The 20,920-nt window shown below is 33.3% G+C and overlaps 1 protein-coding gene across 1 annotated transcript in view; it reads left to right on the forward strand.

Annotated features, from left to right (window-relative positions):
• The window catches only part of Dhc36C (Dynein heavy chain at 36C), a 70,341-nt gene extending 50,032 nt beyond the window's left edge, over positions 1 to 20,309 (forward strand). Inside the window, exons 41-57 of the mRNA XM_076414266.1 lie at positions 48 to 276; positions 2,153 to 2,306; positions 3,225 to 3,358; positions 6,210 to 6,401; positions 6,472 to 6,640; positions 6,730 to 6,915; positions 8,581 to 8,822; positions 8,884 to 9,068; positions 9,125 to 9,423; positions 12,108 to 12,479; positions 14,014 to 14,170; positions 14,360 to 14,526; positions 17,337 to 17,571; positions 17,625 to 17,776; positions 17,839 to 17,976; positions 18,043 to 18,186; positions 20,070 to 20,309. Coding sequence (XP_076270381.1) covers positions 48 to 276; positions 2,153 to 2,306; positions 3,225 to 3,358; positions 6,210 to 6,401; positions 6,472 to 6,640; positions 6,730 to 6,915; positions 8,581 to 8,822; positions 8,884 to 9,068; positions 9,125 to 9,423; positions 12,108 to 12,479; positions 14,014 to 14,170; positions 14,360 to 14,526; positions 17,337 to 17,571; positions 17,625 to 17,776; positions 17,839 to 17,976; positions 18,043 to 18,186; positions 20,070 to 20,276 — 3,362 coding nt within the window. The 3' untranslated portion in view covers positions 20,277 to 20,309. The remainder of the gene's footprint in view (positions 1 to 47; positions 277 to 2,152; positions 2,307 to 3,224; positions 3,359 to 6,209; positions 6,402 to 6,471; positions 6,641 to 6,729; positions 6,916 to 8,580; positions 8,823 to 8,883; positions 9,069 to 9,124; positions 9,424 to 12,107; positions 12,480 to 14,013; positions 14,171 to 14,359; positions 14,527 to 17,336; positions 17,572 to 17,624; positions 17,777 to 17,838; positions 17,977 to 18,042; positions 18,187 to 20,069) is intronic.
• The last annotated feature ends 611 nt before the right edge of the window (positions 20,310 to 20,920 follow it).

Consider the following 20,920-nt stretch of genomic DNA (forward strand, 5'->3'; position numbering starts at 1 on the left):
ATATTTGAACTAATCTAGTATATATGTCGTTTAATTTATATCTACAGGTGATATTTTGGTATCAGCTGGTATTGTTGCTTACCTTGGAGCTTTTACTATGCAGTTTAGGGCAAGTCAGATAGAGTCATGGGTGTCCCAATTAATCAATTATGGTATAGTAACAACGAAAGATTTCCAGTTGACACAAATATTGGGTGAACCTGTTGTCATTCGCCAATGGAATATATATGGTCTACCTACGGATAATTTCAGTATTGAGAACGGCATTATTATATCGTAAGTTATATTGTCTATTTTATGCAATTGCTGAATGCTTTGCAAGTAATTTAAAATACTTCATTTTTATATAAGAATATAACTAGGGATCTATTGTACTAATTCATTTTTATTTATATGCCTTATAAGCCTTTAAAGGTTGACCTGCGTAAAAGAATATCGTATAGTGGCTAGATAATAGTGGCTAGCGTATAGCGTTTTACATAATTTTCCGAGGATATGAATATTTAAAACAAAATAAAATATTTTTAGCAAAAAAATTGAACCGACAATAGAATATAAATAAGAAACTCACTAAAAAGTAAAAAGTAATCAAACTTAGATTTTTAACACAAAAAAAGTTTAAAAAATTTAAGTATACAAAAATAAACAAAAACTTTATTTAACCTATTTACTAGACGTATTTTATATACTACTATATACACACAATTTAGCTTAATAGCTACATTACCTTTCAACCTAAACAGATTGTGTAGTCACTCAGGCGATTCACTAAAAGTGAGTTTTATGAGTAACTTGTAACAAGAAATGTCAAGTGGCAGTAAAAAGTTTTAGGAATGTTTGGTTACGGAAAAAGTAATTATAATGGTTTACGTCTATTGGTAGTACCGCATTTGTATGCTTCATGAAGTAGCAGTTAACATGAAGAAATCTAGAAGCCATTGATTCAGTGGAGCTGGATTATCTCTTTGTGTTGTTATATCTTTTGATACCCAACGATATACGAACATAAGAATGATACTGATATTCAGGCAGTATGTGAAACAATTATTGGATGTTAAAATAAAATATGTCCACCACCTCTACAAAATACATTACTAGATATAAGACGAATACAACTATCGCTTTGGGCATCTTTAAAAGCTGAACATGTTCTCTGTCTATCTGCTATTGTTACTATGTTCGCCAATACAGATGTGGAGGCTTCGATTATGGACTACAGACCTGAGAATAAATAAAGAATAGACCAAAATATTGATAACTGCCTGTTTAACTGCTATAACGGCATCTAGAGCAGTTTCTAGAGTTTTTGGATTCAGCAATAAGCCGGATCAGCCAAGCTGCCAGAGTTTCCTCTCCTGTAAGATATTGTGTGTACGTTAAATGTGCGTGTTTTCGAAACTTGGATGTCGTTATAATCCTACATCAATATTTTCGAGATTGCTTTAAAATGAAATTTTTCGATTAAGATACGATAGTGCATAGTTGGGGAACAACTTGGGACTAGCAAATTGCAAGGATTTGCATAATTTCTCATATACTATGTTGTCGAAATCGACTCTTTGAATGAAAGATGCAACTAAGATCTCCAAAATTGATATGGATTAAAATCATAAAAAGCAATCTGAGAAATAAAAGCTTAGAAGTATATAATGCCAGAACGGTTGAGGTCAATCATTAACACTTAATATGTCGGCGATATAGGAACGGTATATTAGTTGAGAAAAACATACTCTCCACGAGAGGCGTCTATGAATTGATAATGAGGTAATATTTGTAAACAAGTGTCTAGTATAGGATGGGGCAAAAGTTCCGTTACCATGTTGATTGCGCGCTACTTTGGTTGTGTCACGTTTAGCTTAGTTGAGCTTTAACCATTGTATTGTGTAGATATCCAAATGTGTGTGTTATTTTCTTAATAATATTATTATTTTGAACTCTACAATTACTGACAATGGTATTACCATTAATTATAATACGAGATTTCATTTCTATAATTTCTCTGTAGCATCGCGTTTGCATTGTTGTTAGATGTATAATTGCTTTAACATACCGTTAAAAAGACTTGTTGGAAGGAATGGTAGAAGACAATGTATAAAATATTTAATTTAGCCTAATTAATTTTATACGTATATAAAATATATGCTTTGTTTAGAAATGCCCGAAGATATGCGTTGATGATAGATCCGCAGGGTCAGGCTAATAAATGGATCAAAAACATGGAACGTTCAAATAATTTGGCTATTATACGACTCAATCAACTGGATTATGTTCGTATATTGGAAAATGCTATACAGTTCGGACAACCGGTAAATATAACTTTTTTTATTCATTTTGATGAAAAAATTGCTTATTGTTAATACTCTTTAATAATTAGTTACTATTCTAATTAATAAAGTAAATTCTAATTTGCTTGAACTAAACCGCTTGAAAGTTCTAAGTTAATAGCATATAATAAAAATGAATAGAAGGCACTAAAGATTATTCTGGAGTTAGAATTTGGCAACAACAACAATTCATAATATATAAATATTGAATAAATGAATTGTGCGTAAATTAATGTAATCGCTATATTAACGTAGAATAAATAAAACGTAACATAAATAACTATATTAAAATATTATAAAGAAATATTATTGTTATTATAGATTACAATATAGTAAAATATTAAAACAAAATTATAAAGAATATCAAGCCTAAATCAATGTAATCGCTACATTGACGTTGAATAAATAAAAAGTAACATAAATAACTATTAAAATATTATAAAGAAATATTATTATTATTATAGATTACAATATAGTAAAATATTAAAACAAAATTATAAAGAATATCAAACCTAAATCAATGTAATCGCTACATTGACGTTGAATAAATAAAAAGTAACATAAATAACTATTAAAATATTATAAAGTAATATTATTATTATTATAGATTACAATCTAGTAAAATATTAAAACAAAATTATAAAGAATATCAAGCCTAAATCAATGTAATCGCTACATTGACGTTGAATAAATAAAAAGTAACATAAATAACTATATTAAAATATTATAAAGAAATATTATTTTTATTTCAGATTACAATATAGTAAAATATTAAAACAAAATTATAAAGAATATCAACAAGTCCTAAAATAAAAAGTAACATAGTACATTTAAAAATTAATTTTTCATACTTTGAAAATATGGTCAATATATATAATTAACTGTTCTCATTTATTCTAGGTTCTGCTGGAAAATGTTGGACAGGAATTAGATCCTATATTAGAACCAGTGCTAGCCCAACAAGTATTCAAGCAAGGTGGTGCTTTATGCTTGAAATTAGGAGATTCTGTTGTTGAATATAGCAGCGAGTTTAAGTATGTTTTTTTTTGTACTACTCTAAACACATTCTATAATTATTAAGTAAAGGTGATTAATAATTTGAGAATCATACCCTAAAATACTGTGACTCCCAAAAAACTAAAATGTTTTAAATTACTCGATACACGATATTTCTCTCATGTTTTTTTGTATCAGAAAACATTGAATTAGCAATGTGGAAGTGATACCCTAGGAATTTCATTAAACCTTAGTTGTTTACCTTAAGGAAAACATTTTACAAATGTAGTGTACAATTGAATTTCTTGTTTTCTGAAGATTAATTCATATTTCCATGAGTTGCATATTCGATTTTTTCTGGCCTAAAAACCAGGCGGTGGAATGCATGACGCATACCTGGTCGCGGAGACTTGCCCTGGAGTGACAAGTTGGACCGGGTTATGTGGAACTGCTTCTGGGCTTACCAATACACTAAACCGAAACCGCCTCACACTTGACCCCTGTGGATCACTACTGCTACTGCATTAAATTTGGGATATGGCACCCGCTGATCGGGCAGCCGTTATTGGGCACGAGGGCCCGGCGATTCTATTGATTCGCGAACCTGAGTTAACACACAACTGGGTACTGTTGTATGGGGGCAAAAGTTATGACTGTAGCGACGGATGAGGTCGTTTCAGCCTGGAAAAGGGGGAGAGCTTAGCGGTGACGCGGTGCTAAGCTCCCAGCATGTCGACCAGCTCGCGAACAAGCGCGTTTTCAGAAGAACTTGAGCTGAGTTGTTGTTTGTGGAATGATTGAGTTATGAAGTGCTTGATTTCTGGAGTGTCAGTTTCCCTATGAATTTGATTATTTCTGACAAACCATGGAGCGTTTAATATTCTCCCGAGGAGCTTATTTTGGAAAACTTGAAGCCGTTTGACCTGGTTGGGTGTAACAAACTTGAAGTAGACATTAGATCCGTAGAGGAGTACGGACCGAATTAACATCTTGTAAAATAAGCATTTGATGGAGATGGGAAGTCTGCTAGAAGGGCAGATCAGAGAAGATAGCAGGTTTGCTATCCCCGAACCTTTTTGGATTGCTTTCTGGATTTGGGAATGCCAACCGAACCGCCGGTCGAAGTGAAGACCTAGGTACGTGACGTTATCCAGCCATGGAATTATTGCGGTGTCGATCTTAAGTTGCGAGACGCGCAGTGCGTAACGCTTCTTGTGGAAAATGATGGCCTGGGTTTTCAGGGGGTTGATTTGCAACCTCCAAAATTTGAACCACTTGACCGCATGATCGAGCTGCTTCTGTAAACGTTCATGAATTGTAACTTCGAACCTGGCGGCCGTGAAGAAAGCAGTGTCGTCAGCGTAAAAGGTGACGTCAATATGCTCGTTTCTCGGCATATCTGAAATAAAGAGATTAAATAAGGCTGGAGCCAGCGGGGAACCTTGAGGTACACCAGCATCGATTTGTTTACGACTGGAAAGTGACGCCCTGATCTTGACCTGGAAAGATCTGTCCGAGAGATAGGACTTGATGAGAGCGGTTAGGTCTTCTGGGAGGCCTAGCCGCACGCACTTTGCGAACAGTCCGTCGTGCCAGACCTTGTCGAAGGCTTTGGTTAGGTCCAGAAGAACTGCTCCAAGTTTTTACGTTGGTCAAGAGCATGATGGATGTGTGCAGCCAGACGTGAAGCTTGATGGACGGATGAGAGGTGAGCGCGAAAGCCGAATTGTTCATCTGGAATGATGTTGTTTTCCTTTGTGAAAGAGTTGAGAGCGTAGAGTATTGCCCTCTCGGCAAGCTTCGAAATGGAGCTGAGAAGGCTGATAGGCCTGTAATCAGATGGAGATGATTTTGCTCCTTTCTTGGGTATAACCGCTATATGTGCGTGTTTCCAAGACGCCGGGAAGTGTTGCAGTCTCATGATGGAGTTAATGATGTTTGCCAGTTCTGCGAGCTGCTTATGCGGGAGCTTTTTTAACTGGGTAATCGATATTCCATCGAAACCTGGAGATTTTTTGGTTTGAAGTTTGCCGATCATAGTCTGTAGAGACTTTGGAGACACAAAATGGTTGAGAAGAAAGGCGGGGGTTACTGGTCTTTTGACGGAGTTGGATTCGTTGATGACAGTGTCAATGTCTTTAGCTTTAGTGTTCTGTGCGGGTGGGAGGCATTTCATTTGAGCTTCGTAGGTCTCTGCAAGGAGCTCGACTTTTTCTTGGTCAGTGACTGCGAAATTTCCTGTAACCGCTGACTTCAGGGGAGGGATGACATTGTGCGTCTTCCCCACGAGGCATTTGGAGACACGCCAGAAGGAAGGGGGGCCATCCAGCCTTTGGTCCGCGAGAAATGAGTTCCATTTCATTGCTTGCCAAGTCGAGACGGCCGCCCTTACCCTCTTGCATGCTCTGTTCGCCTCCCTTTTGTCTGCAGCATCAAGGGTGAATCGAGCTAATCTGCATAAACCGTTTTTGATGCGAATTTCACGTTTAAGAGAAGCGGGAAGGTTGTTTTTCCACGGCTGGGGTTGTGATGAAATTTTGACTGTGGAAGATTCGTGAGCAGACTGAATATCGCGAGTTAGCTTGAGTACGGCTTCCTCGAGGTGCGCTTCTTCGTGCGTGAGACAATGTTTTAGGCCCATGTGTGAGCATTTTTATTGTCGTGGCATAGAATTAGACATCTTCGATTTTCTCCGAATTTGAAAATATAATGAGATATCTGGTAAACAAATATAATAAGCATATCATTCAGAATTGATTCATCGACGTTACTTTAAAGGTACTATCGGCATTTGATTGATAATGTTGACGCGCAACCATTTCATTTTTTGTACAATATTTTTATAACGTTTCTTGATCTCTTACGAGACCCACTGCGAATATTTTCCAGGTTATATATAACAACAAAATTGCGTAACCCACACTATCTACCCGAAGTTGCTGTAAAAGTAACCTTAGTCAATTTTATGATCACGAAAGCTGGTCTAGAAGATCAGTTGTTGGGTATTGTGGTAGCAAAAGAACGACCCGACTTAGAGGCAGAAAAGAACGCTCTTATACTGCAAGGAGCCGAGAATAAAAGGTATGTGTTAATGAAGGTGTTTATGGAATTTTGATATGTATGTTATTGTTCCCATTGCACTCAACAATAGGTCCCTGAAAGAAATTGAAGATAAAATTTTAGAAGTTTTGAGTACATCGCAAGGAAACATATTAGAAGATGAAACTGCGGTTCAAATATTGAGTTCTTCTAAACAATTGTCGAACGAAATTGCAGCAAAACAAGCGGTTGCTGAAGTGACAGAAAAACAAATTGATAAGGTAAGTTTTTATGTAATAATATTTACATAATTATAACCTATATGTTTGACGACTATATTTCTGATTTTGTATGTTAATTTTATATTTAGGCTAGGCTAGAGTATACACCCATAGCTGTGTATTCCACCATTTTGTTCTTCACCATAGCCGACCTGGCAAATATTGATCCCATGTACCAATATTCTCTGGTTTGGTTCGTTAATTTGTTCAAAACTACAATCGACAATACTGACAAAGTAGAAGATGTGACCATGCGACTTGAAGATTTAAGAAAAGTAAGTAAAAACCTTAAATATAGAAATTCAGTCCTGGCCATAAATGGAGAACCTTTAAGTAAAGGGGCTTTTATTAGTTTCGTTTATAAATTAATCACAAATGTTGAACAACATTTTTTACTTCATTCTAGGTGATAATGTGATGATGTACAATTTAAGCCTGTTTTTACCCAACTAAGTTCTTCACGCAATTTACAATGGTTCCATTTGCATTGAGCTGGCTTTTGCCAAGGATATGTCACTCCACTGCTTTCATCATAGTGGTTAATGTAATTGTACGATAATTCTCTTAAGTATTCGATTATTCTTTTTGACCATTCTTGTTCTCTGATACAGATGTTGAAACTTCATTATAGTTCGCATTTTAGAGTTATGGCGTAAGAATTAATAAAGAAAAAACCAAAATATTGACGTCTAATGTATTGTAAATTTTAAGTATCCATTTAGAGCAACTAGAAGAATTACTGATATACGTAAAGCAGTAGAAGAACCTTGTATCTACAATTGATAAGATAACTAATAAGAAAACTCAGATCAGTATACTGCAGAAGTTGAGATACTTTAGTTTCTCTAAAATGAAAGAAGTGAGATATTTCTAAAGTTTATTTTACCAATAATTCTGTACGACTTCGAGATTTGGATTCTGTTATAGTATGACACCTTCAAGTTCTTTCAATAGCGATGGATTCGATAACGATATGACAATAAATGCAAAGTTAAGGAACAAATGCAGAGATTCAGATTGCAATAGTTTTGATGCGCCTGTAGCATGAAATATGAACGAATCGTTACGTATTTTTGAGGTTTCATTTGGGATCAATGAGCAGGTCCAAAAATACCTGAATCCGGAAAGTGAAGACGGAAGATGAAGATCCGAAAAATAAGAAGCTGGTGTTGTCCGAAACCAGGATAGTCGTTAATAGTGACGATATTTGGTGAAGAATGTATGAAGCTCTTCAGTACCAATAGCGGCGTACTAAATGAGAAGTACATACTGTCTCCGAGCGCCAGCCATGAATGGATAATGATAATATTTCTACTAATCATAAATCCGATTTCCGTGCTCTTGTAAATTTAAATCGTTATTGTTTATTTTTCTTTAAAATGAGGTGCTGTTGATGCTTTACATATAGTTATAGAAACATTGAACAAGAAATGGAAAATTAACGGTTTTTAATTTTTTTGATAACAGTAAGCAAGAACCGATTTTTTTTTATTGAAGCAAGTTTGAGTTATAAGTAAAAGTAAACAGATAACTGAGAATAGACTGAGAAAGAGACTGTGCTCTTTCCGGTTTCGATACTGCTGTTAAACACTTTATACTATATACTGAAACAAAATGCATCTGTTTGCAAATAACAAGGTTATTTGATTGTGTGTTTGAAGCCGTTAATTTACATCAGTTTGGAATTCAGTTGGTTTATACTAATTGATTTAAAGTGCCTCAGTGAATTCTAGCCCATGAAGCATTTTCCATAAACTCTTCTTACACACTACCAAAATATCTTGCTTGTTTTCTTTCCTGGGTTTTTATATCATCACAGAAACGATTTGAATGTTGGAAGTTTCTCCATAAATTTTCTGTATATTTTGAAAAAGAAAATGTTTAAATGAAAGCACACTGTACATTTAATACAATATAAATTAATAACAACAATTTTTCAGGTGTTTACGTATTATTTATACGTAAATATATGTCGCAGTCTCTTTGAAAAGGACAAACTTCTCTTCGCAATGCTGCTCACTATAAACTTGATGAAGAGCAGGGATGAAGTAAACATGGCCGAGTGGATGTTTCTTCTTACCGGCGGAGTTGGATTGGACAATCCAAACGTGAACCCGTCAGATTGGTTAGTTACGAAATCATGGGATGAATTATGTCGTTTGGCAGATTTACCTGCATTCGAGTATGTATCAGAGAATGTTATCATTGAACAATAATAAATATAATTGTAATGGCGATTTCAGGGGTATTATTACTCATTTTGGTCAGAATTTGTCCAAGTGGAAGGAGATATTTGACTCGGGTGAACCTCAGAAAAAGACTCTTCCATCACCTTGGGATAAGAAGTTAGACTCACTGCAAAAATTGTTGATATTGAGATGTATCAGATTCGATAAAATTGTTCCAGCAATTCAGGATTTTGTTACGGGTAAGGTATCTGTTTCTTAATTAGTTTCACACTAAATTTTCCATGATGAATTATAGAGCATCTTGGTAAACAATTCGTGGAACCTCCACCTTTCGATCTGGCGTCCTCGTTCGCTGATTCCCACTGTTGCATACCACTGATATTCGTACTCACTCCTGGAGCAGATCCTACGGCTGTCCTGTTGAAGTTCGCCGATGATCAAGGATTTGGAGCTGCCCGATTATTTGCCTTATCTTTGGGACAAGGACAGGGTCCTATTGCCGTAAAGCTGATTGATGAGGGAGTGAAGAATGGTACCTGGGTAGTATTGCAGAACTGTCATTTGGCAAAAAGTTTCATGCCAACCTTAGAACGAGTAATTTATCATTATTTTTTTTTATTATTTGTGTTAGCTTATTAAAAAACAATTAGGTTCTATAATAATGATATATCATATTTAGGCTGTTAATAAAGTTACTACTGCTTCGTGATATTTTCATGAAAACAAACTTTTTAAATAAGAGTACTAACGAATAGCTTCGATTACTTTACGTATGTCCGATAACTGTTATAAGTACTTTAAGTATAAGACTGGAGAAAAGACAATTCCGATTATTCTATTGATATATTGAGTAACATTTTTATTCAATGCCATAGTATAATGCATTTGAAAGATAGCCCATAGAACATTTTAGATATAAAGCTAGCATTATTTGGTGGTAAACATTTTTACGTTTTAAATATTCTATTGGATATATATTTGGAAATTTTAGAACATCATATTTTTCATATTTTAATTGTTTAACTCCAAGAAAGGAATAATGAAGCTTAAGTTCATTGAAATTTTATGGTGTTTATGGTAGTGAGTACTCAAGTCAAAGCGTGTATAGTTTGCTTGTTTCTACTCTGGAAAATTCAATATTAAGGATGAATCTTTCTTTAGTCGGCCAGTCGTTGAAAAAGTTGTTTAATAATAATATTTTTAAAAATATCGAGATAGACTTATTACATATTTCATCTCGCGACATCATTACAGAACTAAATATCAACTTTAAACAGTTTTGAACTATTTTTGTAAGAGGTCACGACATAGGTTCTACGAGAATGAACAATGAAAAATGTAATGGACAGAGTTTTCATTTGTGAATCGATTAATTTTTGGAAAAAAATAATTGAATGAAAAAAAATGCTTACCAAACATTTAATTCGAGTCTCTACTATTTGAGACTAGAAAAGTGGTAAAATCCTCATAGATAGGATGTCGAAACCTAATTATCATTCTACTTGGTCCACGCCCCAACATCTTGTGTGATTTTCCAGCAGGCATTGTGGGTACTAAAATTTTACATGTTAACTTATGGAACAAATAGGCAATATCGGCTTCGGTTGTTATTTTTCCTAGCCTAAATGCTGTGTGGTTCTAGCCAATCTCTCCATGACCTCAGGGCATCCAACATCTTTCATATGATGGTAATTTAATTTTCAGTTTTCGCCGCCAAACTATCATATGTCCATATCAATTATAACATCTTTCATGTTGATGTTCCAGTTCACTTTCGTCATTAAACATTACTTTTATTCTTGAAATTGAATTGTTCTTCAGACTTGTGCATCAATTTTCACTTGTACCTGTAGCTTTGATACTCGTAATCTAAATATACATCTAATTTCAGCTTCTGTTTTATTGATATCTAATAAATTATCTTAATTCTATTTCCGAAATTCTATTTATTTGATTCTACGTATTATTAAACCACTTATATAATATTCTTTCTCTCAAATCGTCTATCATCTCACAATTCTTGTATAGCATATTCTATTTACAATTTTCTTAATATATCGTCTAATACAAACATCATTCATTAACTCTGGAGTGCCTGCTTGCCAAATTCACTGTAGTTGCCCTATTTTCGTACATTCTTGGCAGTAAAGGCACTTAGTCGTAAATTATTCACCAACACTATCAGCATCATCTTCCTTGAATAGCTTCTACTTTAACAACCCAATGACAGTAGAGTTGAGTAGTATATGATCACGAAACCACCATGAGCGTTTTGTAAGTATAATTTCACTTCTGATGTAAACTTGTAAACTACATGTAGACAGTCATTATGATTCACTGCGAAAACGTTGTTCCTTATCCCGCTTCTGATGTAAACTTGTAAACTCAGCAGAAATAAAACTTCAATAGATTTTTTTTTACAGCAGTTTATTCCCCAAAAAATACTTTAGAACTTCATGCACAATCTATCCGATAACAACCAAAAGCATCCATTGTCGACCCCCTTTTTGTTTCTGATGTCCGTTTTGGTTTACCCGCGAGCTGTTGCCTTCGAATGCCGGTGCTTAATATATTTTCCGCTTACATATATAATATTATGCGCCACAACAATTTGTATATCTGTTTCCTATATCCTTCTTTTCTGTCTACATATAAAATGTAAAATAATATATTCATCTCATATGTACAGTTTCATTGAATAGATGTTACTAGTGTGGCGACCGCCACGACCCTTTAAGCCACCATGAATTCATCAACAACAACTACAAAGGTTGGCAACGCCGGTAGATTGGAACCATGCAGTTCCAGGCTATAAAAGACCATCACAACGACATCTCGCTCTCGTTTCTTTTCTCCATCCCCTTGTAATAGTACCACTTCCACAGCGCTACCGTACTTCCTCTACCTAACCTAATATCCTGTCAGTTCTCCCGTCGACCACATTCATAATTTAATATTAAAATAAACAGTATTCCTTCAACCAGTGTTTTTAGTTCTCGTGCAAATTCCTTCCAAAAATAGTAGTGAGTGTTCTGACAAATAATCGCAGCGGCAGACCCCATTTGAAATGTTCTTAACTACTATTTCTCCAATTTTTTAATACTATATTAAACAATTATTTCAGTTATATTAAGCTTATTACCTGTACTAGATTAATTATATTAATAACTGTAGAAAAAATTATTTTCCATCATTATTAGCTAATCTAAAGAACATCATTATTTTTTTGCAATTTTTCTGAATAGATATCTATTTATTCCTCAAATGATTTGTTTTAGATATGTGAGAACTTAACGCCAGATTCCACTCACCCAGACTTCCGCCTTTGGTTAACATCGTACCCGGCCGAACATTTCCCTGTTCTAGTCCTACAAAACGGTGTTAAAATGACGAACGAGCCTCCGAAAGGATTGAGAGCTAACATAACACGTTCGTATTTGAGCGATCCGATATCGGACGCGGAATGGTTTGAGAGCTGCAAACAAGGAAGTCATTTCAAGAAGTTGCTGTACAGTTTATGTTTCTTCCATGCTACCGTTCAAGAACGTCGAAAGTTTGGACCGCTGGGCTGGAACATACCTTACGAGTTCAATGAGACCGACTTGAGGATCAGCGTGATGCAATTGCAGATGTTCCTGAACGAATATGAGGTAAACAATAAGCATTCCGTTGATATTGTTTTGAAGACATTTCACATATATTTCAATTATTTTTAATGACAAATATTTTTAATAGATAGTATTAGTGCTGTTTATGTTTTAATTATGCAGTGGATATGTAAATTAATTGTATCTCGAAGCTTGTTCAATTAAATTGTAGGTCAAAGTAAGTTGGTACACAAATATCTTCTTATATGGTATCCTTCTTCGGCTTTTATAAGATACGATGGGAGGCTCACAGCTAAACATACACTTATTGAGTGCAAAGTACAAGCAAAGAAGTTGGTTGAATATTAACAAGAATGCAAATATTCGAATATTTATATCATTCATTGTTATAATGATTTTTTTCGGTTTTGGTAACTCGTATTACTACAACTTGCTGATTTCATCATACACACAGCTAGACTATAAGGTCACGAAAATTTCGCTTCGGTATCGATATGGACAGCTCTCCTGGACTCATCCATGACTTTTTGCACTTAGGATTATCGTACTTGGTCCAAGTTTCATTGTCAGTTACAATAAGCTACAGCAAAATTTTCTATTTTTTGTCAGCAAACGCCAACTCACCCAATAGGTTTTTTAATTCATTGTCTTTGAACCCTCTTGGTCCTTTAAGCCATTTTTTGTCATGCATATCATAATTATCACTTTTAATTTGGTGAAATGAAGTAGCATGACCATAAAATTGTTTGATGTACTGCGGCAGCAGATTTCTTTAAATAAAATTACAGAAGTAATGAACGTCAAAACATTAAAATAATTGAGTTTAACGGTTAGGTATAGTTGTTACATCGCATTTTTACCAACAGATATGACTGCTCAAAATATATAAGATTACTCTATACTTGTTATTTTATTATACGTATCCATATTTGTATTGTTTTCTTATTTATTTATCAAGATATTATTGAACTTACCTCACTTATAAAAATGAGCAACTGTAAAAATCGTTTTTGAAGTTAGTGAGTCTTATCTCTATGTTTATCTCTCACTCATTAGGTGTGATACTTAATAAAGAATACTATTTTAACGCTAAATAAAAACGACGGAAATTATCTTCTTGATGATGAAATATCATCAAATAATCATTGAAGCTGACTGCTGATAATATACGCTCTTATCTCATGTTTCTCTGCTTCAATATATGCTATCGAGATTGGCCCGTTTTATTCTGTTTTGTTTTTCTGCGTTAAATGTTATAGAATCGAAGAATATAAGCAGAAAAGGATAATTGTTAAAAATCAGTAACCAGCAACATCATTATCAATCATGTATCAATAAGGCCTTAAGGATGATCCGGGGACATTTGCATTTACGGTCTAACATAACTGTAAATGTATATGCTGTAAGTTTGAAGTATTTTAAATGCGATGGTTAATCGAGATCATGTTAGACCATGTTAATGTATCGATTCGGCTTGTTATCTACACCCATAATTTTATTGAATATAATTGGGCATTAAAAAAATATTTTGACATTGTTTCTTTCCTGATTAACATTAACATTCTTTCATTTGAAGGATATACAATATGATGCATTGCTTTACCTTACTGGAGAATGCAATTATGGCGGCAGAGTGACAGATGACTGGGACAGAAGGACTTTGAACACTATTTTAAGAAAATTCTATTGCAAAGGAGTGATAAATATACCAAACTATCCTTTCGATCCAACAGGTTTGTATTATTAATCTAATTATTATTAAACGGTACTGTATTTTTAATTACTCTCATTGGTTAAACTGTGATATATTACAAATTTTATATATTTATGTTTACCTGTTTAATTAGTTATGCAAATAATAAGTGGTTTTCATTAGTATGTCAACGGTTTTCTCATATTTTATATTTCATGTTCATAAATAGGCGCTTACTATTGCCCTGACAAGACTGACTACGATGAATTTATGAATTACACAAAGTCTCTGCCTTTGATCACTCATCCTGAAGTATTCGGTATGAACGAGAACGCCGACATCATGAAAGATCAGCAAGAGACTAATTTAATACTTAGCAGCACATTGTTAACACAGGTAATATAATATGAACAGGTATATATAATATAGCTTAAAAAATAACAACTATAAATAATGGTAAAGTAATTACATATATTTTGAAGCAGTATCTATCTAATTGTCATATTATTTGTTAGTTTATTTCGAGCCATTGTGCCGATCGGACGTTTATGCTACTCATGCAGATATATTTTTGATAAACATCCGAGCTCGAAGTGCAAGTGTATAATGTGGACGGACAATCAATTGTTATTGCCGACGAACTGGTATGCGGATAGGGATAAACAACCTGTAATCATATGGTCTATTCAGTAAAATAGCAAAATCACGTCATCAATATGTTTAACATCAAATCGTGAATGTGAATAAATTAATGGAACACATGGTTTTCAAATATAATTTATTGTAACATTGTAATACATCTAATACATACATTATCTAACGTTTTAAACAGCCGTTAATTATACCGCTTCAGAACTATTGAGAAGGATAAAATCATTGATTGAATCATTGATTATTTCAGCAAAACAACATTGCATGCGTAGTTAAATTAATAGAATCACCAATATCATAGAAAAATTACTAGAAGGAAATAAAATTTGTTCGGCAATATATTTAGATGTATATATGTAGAAATTGGCTCAAATTTTCAATAAAGATCGGAATGAGGGTTTAAAGTATGAAGAATGGTTCTCCCTGAACAGTATTCAAAAATTTTAGACTCTGTTATATTCAGTTAATTACATACATCCAATATTCATCCAAATGTAATTGCTACATTTTCAGATGACACAGCAATCCTAGCTGTTGGGGATATCACTGAATAGTTACAAACACCTATTGCCGAAATGCAATGTTATCAAATTGAATTAAAATAAATACCTGCATATCTATTTCACCAATACAAGAATCAAGCACAATTCAGTATAACAGGTAGTTCCGTATGGAAAACCAGTCAGCAACTATTTTGTTAAATGAAGGTGGAAGCCACACATTAATATAAAATCGGAATCAAGCTGAAGTACAAAAGAGTGTACCTATTATTGGGTAGATACTCGTAGATAGACGTAGACCCTGTCTGTATATTTTAGTTTTACTTTATTAACCAAGTCTTGAGAGCGGTGTGAACTTATGGTGTTGCAAAACAAGGTACTGTGAGGAATTGTTGACGCTTCATGGTACATTCGAAATAACAATCTGTATAAGGAGCGGGAGGTAGGATTCGCCGATAATTTTATCAAGGACTGTCTCCAAAACTTGAACAGAGGCTCTATTAGCACATCAATGTTGATGCTCTCCAGTTTCTAGATAATGATAGTTTAGTCAGAAGATTAAAGAATATAAAGCCATTTTATTTAGTTCTCACTCGACAAAACAATGATAGGAGTGTTAATCCCAAAGTGTGTATACTAGAATTAGTGCTTTGTAATTTTAAAACGGTAGCAAATTAGGATAAAAACAAATGGCTCATTAGTGTTAAGTTACTAGATTGCTATAAATAATAAAAAATATTACTTCAGATACAATTTAGTTTTGTAAAAAAAATAATCTAGATGATCTTGTGTAGTTTCTTAAAACGTATTTAACAGTACATATAACAAACATAGATTATATCATTATTATTATTGTTTTATATGTGTTGTGTGACATGCAGGATTCATATTCAAATATAAATCCAAACATAATTTAACTTCATTGATTTTGATGTCCCGATTTTGTAAATAAAAGATAATCTATCTTAAATTAAACATGTTCAATGGTCTTTATCTTCTATTAAATATATTAACATTATTACACAATTCATATTACTCATTATGTTTATTTGTATGTATGCCACTACAGGACAGATGGGTAAGTATCAATAAAAGATAAAATAATAGTTACATCAAAATATATAATGAATTTTTTCTTTGGTCAATTTTACTGTAGGATTTGTACAAATTTAAGGTAAGTTGGTATATTAACTTAATTGCACTATATTTTAATAATTAAATGTATTATTTCATCAAACACGTTGACAGAAAATGCAGGTAAGAAATTATTTTTATATTATCTCAGTATATAAGGAATCAACCTATAAAATAAACAAATACAAAACTATCGTTACTTTTAAAAGTAGTTTTACTTAAAATAAAAATATTATATATTAGATTAAAATACCAAATATATTATAATATCTGTTAAATGTAAATTTGGCAGTTCCGGCTTTTGCCAGTACACATTCTATTGTTAAATTGTTGAATAAAAATTATCAACATAAGAGCATCTGATTGAATTAAAAGGATTTTGGACATTTGATAGCAGTAATTTCTAGGTGTTCAGGAACATACCTGATAAAGTTCTTGTAACAAATGTTTAAGGCTACCATTGCTCTTCTTGTATCTTTTACTGAATCATTTTTGCATTCTTTTAATTCGATTCATAGTGTCTTTAAAGAGATAATTGACAGAGATGATTTGATTTCTTGATGAGATTTTTTATGTAATGTAATACAATGATTCTATCATAGCGCAATGTTATTTTAATATACTAATAAAAAAGAGAATATTAATTTTTTTTAATAGATGGCTTTAAAGTTTCTGATTTGATTTGAAAGATGCTACTCATTGTTATTGTTGAAGTTCAGGTGTTAATAATCTGGAAATAGGAGAAAAAGATGCCATTTTAAATAAACTGTTAATACTATGGATTCCGTGAGTTCACATCACATGATAGGTTATAATGTAACATATATAGGTTTCACTCTTCGTAACATATGATTAATATTTGAAGATTAAAATTTTGTTAAAAAATTTTAAGACGCATTTTTTAAATATATTCTTATATAGGATACTATGTCAGCTTCAAGTTCAACTAAATCACCAGATGACATCGTCATGGAGGTAGCTACTGATATTTTAGCAAAACTTCCCAATGATTTCGATAGAGACGCAGCAATGGAGAAATACCCAGTATCTTATTCCCAAAGCATGAACACAGTTCTGGTACAGGAAATGAATAGATTCAATATCTTGCTGAATGTCATTAGGACCAGTCTGAGGAATGTCCAGAAAGCCATCAAAGGTTCACACAATTTAAGAATCCCTACTAGAATCAATGAATGTTTTTTCTTTCAGGTTTGATAGTAATGTCGGTAGATTTGGAAGAAGTCGTGACAAGTATTTTGACCGGAAAAATTCCAGCAATGTGGGCAAAGAAGTCGTACCCTTCGCTGAAGCCTTTGGGTAGTTATATAAACGATTTCTTAGCGAGATTAGTATTTCTTCAGGTAAGAAATCAATGACCAGTTTCTTTTAAACATCGTTTTCAATTTACGTCGTTGATTTTTAGAAATGGATGGACGAGGGCGCTCCTGTAACATTTTGGATATCTGGGTTCTTCTTTACTCAGGCCTTTCTAACTGGGGCTCAACAAAACTTCGCCAGAAAATATACAATCCCCATAGATTTACTAACTTTTGACTACGAGGTAATGTTAATATCGACGTTGCCGGTTATTTTACTGTTACCGGAGAGTTGCATTGCTTTGTTGTAGGTTTTAAAAGGGTCCAACTTCGATAAAGCGCCAGCGGACGGCGTATATGTGTATGGACTTTTTCTTGATGGAGCACGTTGGAACCACGATAAAATGTTATTGGACGAGTCGCTGCCTAAAGTTTTGTATGACAACGTACCGTATGTAAGTGTATATATAAATTGTTACATATTTTATTATTATATTACAGACTGAAAGATTCACATTTAATTCAAATGATAATTAAAATGTATTTCCTTTAGGATATAGAAATAACGATTTGGTCTATTAGGTATTTATACATAACAGGTTAATTGAAAAGTCATGACGCCATTAGAACTAAATCCATATGTTTTTTAGTTAGCCCCAACCCTTAAAAGATGCGTGTATAAATTTGAGAGCTATCGGATTATTAGTTTGTAAATTATAGCATTTTTAGTGAAGCAACTTTTGTTATCGTGAAAAAAAATGGATAAAAAGGAATTTCGCGTGTGGATAAAATATTGCTTTTTGAAGGGAAAAAACACAGTTAAAGCAAACACTTGGCTTGCTGCCGAGTTTCCGGACACTGCCCCATGAAAATCAACCATCAAAGATTGGTATGCTAAGTTTAAACGTGGTGAAATGAGCACCGAAGATGGTGAACGCAGTGCATGCCCAAAAGAGGTTGTTCCCGATGAAAATATTTAAAAAATTCACAAATGATTTTGAATCATCGTAAATTGCAATTGAATAAAATAGCAGACACTCTAAAAAGAAAGTACTGCTTCGCCACTATAATGCACCGTGTCAAAAGTTAGTGAAAACGATAACAAAATCCATGAATTGGGCTTCGAATTGTTTCCTCATCTAGCGTATTCTCCAGATCTGGCCCACTAGCGAAGAAATTTCCGTCGAATGAAGAGGTAATTGCTGAAACTGAGGCCTATTTTGAAGCAAAGGACAAATTGTACTACCAAAATGGTATTAAAAAGTTGGAGGGTCGCTATAATCAATATATCACCCTTGAAGGGAATTATGTTGAATAAAAAAACATTGCCAAAAAAATGCTGGGGACTTCAATTGACCTGTTACATTATCATAAACATGGGGTAGGAATTAATTCATATCATTTTCATTAAAATAATTATTTAATATAAAAATAGGAGAACATTTTTTTTAGTTGAGTTGAAATAAATTAAAAATACTGGTTATGGAGGCAAACTGCTAGGAAGTAGCGTCTGGGGAATATAGAGGTTGGTTTAAAACTTCCCATTTGTATGCTTCCTAATATTTTTTACCATTTTTCATCAACATCTTTCTTTGTTTATCACTTCTAGGCTTTTCCTTAGTTACCGATTGATAACCAAACAATATTCCAAGCATATATAAAGGAATATTAACAGGTTGCATACTAAATAAAATTTGTCATGAATGTTATCTCTATGAAAAATATTCTGATCTGTACATTAGTTTTAAATATAGAGGAATATCAACATACTTTCCGAACCAATGTTTTTTAAATATACATATTTAACATTTTTTCCTAGTTCGGTTCCAACCTTCGTAGGGTGAAGACGTATTTTCAATACGCTCCAAGCTCTAGAAAGATACCTTTTTAAAAAAAAAACCAGTATTTTATTACGGTTATTTAATTGAGTGTTAAAAACGCATAACACCTAAAGTGTAGTGAATACGTGTTTACGTGACCAGACAAGCATTTTGTAGCATTTCTTTCAATCAATAGATAGCTTCGTCATATTCGCTTGTCATTTCAGTTCATATTTTTTATTCAGCAGTTGCTATTTAGGCACTTTTTTCTTTGTGTTTTTAACTTTCAACTGCAACATTCTTTGAAGTAAATAGGAACATTAACGTTCTTTTTCATCGTCTGATGTTTTCTTGGCTCATAATTTGTAATAATATTTTGTAACGAAAATATTAATTAGAGAATAAATAAATTAGAGAAGTAACTTAATAAAAATGAAGATTTCTGTTAAAATTATCTCAAAATTGAATAAGTTATATTATTGTTAACATGATTATTATGTTAACATGATTAATTCTAGATATGGTTGAAGCCACTGAAGAGGGAAGATCTTATAGAAAGACACACATATACTTGCCCGGTATATAAAACGGTTGAGAGAAGAGGCGTTCTATCCACCACAGGTCATTCAACCAACTTCGTCATCGCCATGACTTTACCCACCGAAAAGACTCAGGATTACTGGATAATGAGGGGTGTAGCAATGTTGTGCCAGCTGTCGCAATAACTTCTATTTATTTCGTATATTTTATGCTTATTCACGTGTATTGTTATTTAAATATATTAATTTTAAAGAAAACAAATGCAGTTTATGTTTTAATTCTCTGAAGCTTAGAAAATTGGGTATAGAACAATATTGACATATGAATTAACAATAAGTCTTCAGAGAGTCTCAAGTATCACCATTAATTTGTACTAAGTCGCATTATACCAAAAATATTCATTCTACTTTATTTTGATTTTTGATTCATCGGTTTATCCCAACTTACTAATATGCTATTCAACAATTGTCCACTTGATGTACTACTGGAACTACAACCCTATGGAGTTATTTGTTTATTTTTAAGGCGTATTTGTGTAAACGCATTATGTTTTGGACTAAACAAGTGGTAGTTCGAATAATATAGATCTGGAATATTTATTTAACTCTTAAATAGCGCGGCGGGTGAGGCAGAACTTCTCCTCTACCATTTTCCAAGTAATTTTGGTAAGTAGTAAGTAGTGAAATATAGTAATATATTGTTTTCGGCTAAGGATTGCCACAGTTTAATAAGCTTTTACACAATTACACTAGTGATTTCGCAGCAATTTTAGCATTACCTTGGTAATATGAAGCAAAGCAGAGCTACTTTGTTACCTTTGGATTATTAT

This window comes from Rhynchophorus ferrugineus, unplaced genomic scaffold (genome assembly GCF_030347505.1).
Source record: "Rhynchophorus ferrugineus isolate W39M unplaced genomic scaffold, kcgeb_rfMv2 rfM9, whole genome shotgun sequence".
Classification (NCBI taxonomy): domain Eukaryota; kingdom Metazoa; phylum Arthropoda; class Insecta; order Coleoptera; family Curculionidae; genus Rhynchophorus; species Rhynchophorus ferrugineus.